The sequence below is a fragment of the Alosa pseudoharengus genome, unplaced genomic scaffold (genome assembly GCF_046254945.1).
Source record: "Alosa pseudoharengus isolate Yale_2024_CS ecotype anadromous, Long Island Sound unplaced genomic scaffold, YU_APseudo_1.1 YU_APseudo_1.1_scf_8, whole genome shotgun sequence".
NCBI lineage: Eukaryota > Metazoa > Chordata > Actinopteri > Clupeiformes > Clupeidae > Alosa > Alosa pseudoharengus.
In genome coordinates, this window is record NW_027468870.1 from 35,707,058 (window position 1) to 35,713,057 (window position 6,000).

The window sequence follows — 6,000 nt, forward strand, 5'->3', positions numbered from 1 at the left end:
AGAGACGTGGTTTCACATCCCCCCCCACCACCACCACCCCCCATCAGTTCTCACCACACGCCGCACTGTTCCACACGCCGCACTCTCTCTCTCTCTCTCTCTCTCTGTCTTTTTTTCTTTTCTTTCTCCAATCTGCCTGTCTTTCTCCTTTGCATCTCACTCGTTTCTCTCTCTCTCTCCCTTTCTGTCTTTGTGTGCACGTCCTCTCTCCCTCTCACGATTATTTACTCAGCTCTCGCTATCATTCACTATCTCAGGGTTTCTCTTCCAATCAATCTGTCCATACTCCATGCTTCTCCCTCTCTGTCTGATCAACTGTTCCTTGATCGCTCTGTCTTTGCTTCCAGCTCTCTCTCTCCTCTCTCTTTCTCTCCTTCTCTCTCTCTCTCCTCTCTCTCTCTCTGTTTCCGCTATCTTTGTTTTTCCCCACCCTCGGCTCCTTCTGTCACTCTGTTTATCAGATCCTTTCATTGTTCCCTCACTCTCTTCCTGCTCCTCTTGTCTCCCGTCTCTCCATGCACCTTTAACCCTCCTCCGCCTCTCAAATCATGCATCCCCCTTTCCTCCTCCTCCTCCTCCCTCTTCCCTGCTCAGATATGCCCCCCCTCTCCCTTTCTCAGTTTCTGTCATACCCCCCCCCCACCTCTTCCTCCCTCAAGCCTACCGCCACCAGGCAGGAAAGCTGCAGGGTGAGCTATACGAAATGACAGCAGCTCCAGTCACCACGGTGACAGTTCTGGCCGGTCACCACGGTGACAGTCAGGTACAGTGTGGCAGCAGAGGAGAGGAGAGGCAAGCGCAGAGCAGAGCAGAGCGGTCACACGTCTGCAGCGAGGAAGCCCAGAGAAAAGAGAGACACCATGCAGGCAGAAGTAGGCAAAAGTCATTTGAGGTTCTATTTTGAAATGGAGGCACAGACATCCCTGACTTGGCATGTCGGCATGTGCTCGAGTGTGTGCGAGTGTGTGTGTGTGTGTTCGAGTGTGTGTGTGTGTGTGTGAAGCTGTTTTGATGTACCGGCGCTGTGGGCTACATCATGAATGTATGGAGAGCAGCACGCACAGTATGTGTTTGATGTGCAGTCTATGCAGACAGTCTTTTTTGTCTGTGTGTTATACAGACTATGTAAGATGTATAAATAAATGTATGTGTGTGTGTATATATCTGTATGTGTGTGTGTGTGTGTGTGTACAGTATGTATTTATAATGTATAAGGGGTAAAGAGAGTGTTTGTGTGTGTTTTTACCGATGCAGTTGCATGAATCATGCCTCCATCTGCTTCTGAACTCTAATGAGGCTGATGTGAGTGACCTTTAACCCAACTATATCCTCATAAGCTCTTTAAAAAAGCGCAGAGCACAGCGAGCCTCTGTCTATAGCAAGTGTGTGGGTGTCCTTGGCATAAATATACATATCAATAACCCTGCATCTATGTGTATTTTATACCATTGTGTGCTCTGCCGTTTTGTGCGCATGTGTGAGATGCATAGTGGTCTATTGTTATCTTTGTCTTGTGTGTGTGTGTGTGTGTGTGTATTGTTGTATGTTAGTGTGCACAGATATATGTATGTTTGTGTGTGTGTGAGAGAGTGTGTATTTGTGTGCATACTGCATGTCTATGTCTGTGCAAGTGTGTGCATGTGTATGTGTGTATAAAAGAGGCCTCCCAGTCTTCTCATTCAGTTGTAATTGCACACTTCCCTACAGCTGTAATGCGACAATTGCAGGGCTGCCTGTTCAGATGCCGGATCGGAAACCCAAATCAAAGGCCCCCGTTAAACAAAAGCCAGAGAGCCCGTCTGAGCTCCCTAACCTAATTAAAGGCTGCCGGAGTGTGTATCAGCAGTGTGTGTGTGCATGCGCGTGTGTGTTTGTGTGTGTGTGTGTGAGAGAGAGTGTGTGTGTGTGTGTGTGTGTGTGTGAGAGGAGGGCCTGTTGCCTGTGGTGACTCTGCTGACAACCTCAGAGGCAGGAAGAGCAGTGGGGGGGAGGGGGGTAGTCTTCAGGGGTGGCCTTGGACCACTGTACAGCACTGGGGCACCTCCTAACCCCTCCAGCAAGTCATCTCTTCCTCTAATGCCACCTCTAGGATAAGCACAACCACCTAGCGCTTATGGGCTTTTGTTCTGTTGCTGGGGATAAGAGAGGAAAGACTTGAGACGCTCTCTCATGTGGGCGAGGTGGCTTTTGCACATGTGCGGAACCATGCCATGCAGAATAGGAGCAGCCAGCTCGATGCTTCCCCTGATAACCCACTAGATGTGCAACAGTTGGGAATGGGTTGACTTGAGGCTGGTTCTCAACCAACAAATTGTCTACAGTGATATTTTTGTACTCCTCCCTTGCTTGATTGTAGTACCGCACAAAAAAGTGGTTCGAGGTTGAAAGCTGTTGTACACTATAAGCTATATCTGTCTGGAGATGTGCTGTGATCATAGACTCTAGCAGCTATTTGACATAGAGGAACAGATCAATGGTCCTCTTTAAAGGTAAATATCAGTCTGAAATGTGGGTGTTGAAAGACTTTTAGCTAAACTTTTCAGCTAAGATCTACCTTGATAATATCCTGTGATGGTTCCATGTCCTGACACATTTTTTTTGCGTCAGTGATATTTCATGTAGTTGTGTCTCTGTAGATGTGTTCATGTACATGTCAGCTCCCGGCCGCATCCGCTGGTGCTCCGTAAAATCATAAAAGCTTGTTGCCCTACTCTTGCCTCTTTGACTCGACCCAATTTTATTGGGCGCACAGGAAGGACTCTAATGACTTATTATGTAAATTCATTTATTTTTCATGCTGTACTTCTCCTCAACTTTGAGTCGAGAAACAAATGGTGGAGAAGGAGAAGCAGGGAGGTGACTGAGTTCGCCCGGCATCAGGGAATGAGAGCGTGTGTATGTGTGTGTGTGTGTATGGATGTGTGTCTGTGTGTGTTTTGGGAATAGGAAACTGTGTCAATGTGTGTGCTTCACTTTTCTTTCCGGAAGAGAAAGTTTGGGAGGGTTGCAGGGTAGGGAGAGAAAGACACTCATGTGCGTGTGTGTGTAAAATACACATGGCCACAAGGAAAGGAAAGAACCCCCCCCCCTCCACACACACACACACCAAAAAAGAAAACCTTTTAGCATGCCTCTCTCTTTTTGAGAAAACAAGAATCAATCTTCACCCAAGAACTCTGTCAGTAATGGGACTTAAGCCTGTAAAGCTGCAAGTGGACAACCCAGAGTGATGCAGTAATGACGCAGCTGGCCACCAGGAACAGATAGGACGTCTGCAGTCTGCCATCTCCCACAGAGTGCATGTCAAAATCCCCTACCCCCCCCCCCCCCCCCCCCGCTCCTGCCTTCACAGTTGGGGATGTGAAAATGAAGGATACAGCGCTGAGGATATAAAGTACACACACACACACACACACACAGAGAGAGATACACACAGGCACACACACACTGGAAATGCATAGCAGCTGACAGCTGCGTCCTTCTTGTCCAATCGCAAGAAGCGTTCCACCCCCCCCCCCCCCCATGGTCTCCCGATCTGCAAACTCTGAGCAGCCCCCCCTTCAGAAGAGATCTGCCCCACAACAAGGCTGCCTCCTCCCGGGGTGGCCGTGCAGAAAGCCTGCGCGTGCTACATATGACAGACTGCATTACGGCCCGCTTACGCAGACAGGCTTGGCGCGGGCAGCCCGGGGCCTGGAGCGCGCGAGTGAGGCAGGGCGAGTGAGTGTGCTGCAGCAGCGGCAGGAGCCTTCGCATGCTTACTCAGATATTCACGAGGCAAGCAGGCCCGCTCCAACTGTAAACATGCCACACACTCCCCGCTGCGAAGGCAAGGCCCGGGAAACACTTTAGGACTGCAGCACACAGTTTATATATTTGTGTGTGTGTGTGTGTGTGTGTGTGTGCCTGTAACACTTTTGCAGGCTCATCAACTCATGTTGTGACCGTGTCCTTAAATGACATACTGTACAGTGTTTCCCATACATTGACTTATTTGTGGCGGCCCACCACAATATCAACATTAACCACCACACAATGACTTTCCAGGTTGTACTAAATTGTGCTTAAATCTGGTTCATCATAACCACGCTACGCTAATTTGTTAAAAACTGTTGAATTCAAGTTAATTCTGCAAACCTACCCCCACAAATATAATTCAGTTCTGTGGGAAACACTGCTGTACTTCCATGAATAGGAGGGGTTACCTGTTGGGAAACAGGTCTGTGTGTGATTTGTGTTATGTCCAAAGCATGGAGTGGTTGAAGATGGAAATATTCTACCCCTGTGAATTGTGGACTAGGAATCTAGTAGATCTAGTATGGAAAATAAAGCTGGATAAATGCAATTATTATATGTTATGAAAGATTTGAGAATTCAGCAGTGCTTTTGACCCATATAGCCCATGATTTTAGAACAGGCTAGAACAAGATTTTTAAGACCAGCTTAGGCTTCACTGCAATACCATTACAGTATTAACTGCTCACAGACTTCAACTAATAGGAGTTCAGCTCTTTTTATCTAGATAGGTACCTGAATGGCGAAGAACATTTTTTCATTTTTTCCAGTGAACATTTTTTGTTCAATGTTGACTGTCGTCAACAATACTGTATGCTTTCCTACCTGTAAGGTCTTATGTAAAATATTTCACCATAGGATTCTCAGATTGTATATGCTGCATGATTAAAACTGGAATACTGAATGGTCAGTCTTGCATACCTAGCACTCAACGCCTTCTTTTCTGTCCCTCTCAGGTAACTGAAGTTGGCTGTCCAGTGAAATCACTCCCTGGGCTCCTGATTGGCCTTCTGTACCATGAGCTCTGGCTCCGCCCAGGATGTGGCGGTGGAGCATTTCCTGCGTGACATAGAGAGGCGTGGCCAGCGGCTTCACTGCGCTGTGATTGGCTGTGAGGAGGAGCATCCCCGCGGCGACATGAACCTGCTCTACCGCAAAAGCCGACTGGACTGGAGAAATCGAGACCAGGAGAGCAGCAAGAAGAGGTGAGAAAGAGAGAGAGAGAGAGAGAGAGAGAGAGAGAGAGGAGCCCTGGAGGTGTGAGAGAAAGCTCACAAACATGATGGGAGACAGGGAAAGAAACAGTGAGATTAGATGGAGAGAGAGAGAAGAGAGAGAGAAAGAGAGAGGTTCAAGGGCAAAAGGAAGGATATGTTGTGGAGCTTTCAGGATAGATGGGGGTGGGGGGTTGTTGACCAGAATAGAGGGAGTATGTCAGGCTGGAAGAGCTCACCACAGAGAGGTACAGGCAGGGGAGTTCTTGAAAGTTTGAATGACGTGACTGAAATCTCTGAACTCAAACGGAAAGGGTTTTGTCGTTCATATTTCATGCGCAGCCGCCATAACACATCCTCCTGTGCAGAAGGGAGGGAGAGAGAAAGAGAGCGAGAGAATAGGTCAGGAAGAGAAACAAGAGTGGAGGAAGCATGGCCTATATTCCAGGGACAATCTGGCCCTGTGGTGTCCCTGTACATCACAGCAAAACACAAGTGCATTTGAGTGTGTGTGTGTGTGTGTGTGTGTGTGTTGGTGTGGGCGCATGCGCGTTTGTGTGTGTGTGTGTGTGTGTGTGCACGGACACACACAAATGCACGCTAATGTGTTCATCTAAATGCGTGCATTCAATTATTTTTGCCACATATTCACGAAAAATTATGTGTGCGTACACAACCAGGACATATGCATTTGTTTGCCCGCTCACACACACACACACAAACAATCTGTTCACTCAAACTCACTATTTATGCATAAACAAATGCATATTTCAAACATAAGAGTCCTCATACTGAGGTACAATCTGAATTACAATGGGGCTTCTTTCTAGTGCCTACTGCCTACATATCCCTCCTCTCTCCTCCTCAAGTCTGTGGTTTTGGGATGGGAGTGTGATTCAGGAGATTCCGAGCACACTCACATCCTGACCCCCAGCCCAAATGCAAACACGTGCACACACACACACACACACAGACACACAGACACACACAC

General features: G+C 47.8%; 1 protein-coding gene across 1 annotated transcript in view; it reads left to right on the forward strand.

The window, feature by feature from the left end:
* Nucleotides 1-4,812: 4,812 nt before the first annotated feature.
* nyap1 (neuronal tyrosine phosphorylated phosphoinositide-3-kinase adaptor 1) overlaps nt 4,813-6,000 on the forward strand; it is a 12,301-nt gene continuing 11,113 nt past the window's right edge. Inside the window, exon 1 of the mRNA XM_076274868.1 lies at nt 4,813-5,000. Coding sequence (XP_076130983.1) covers nt 4,813-5,000 — 188 coding nt within the window. The remainder of the gene's footprint in view (nt 5,001-6,000) is intronic.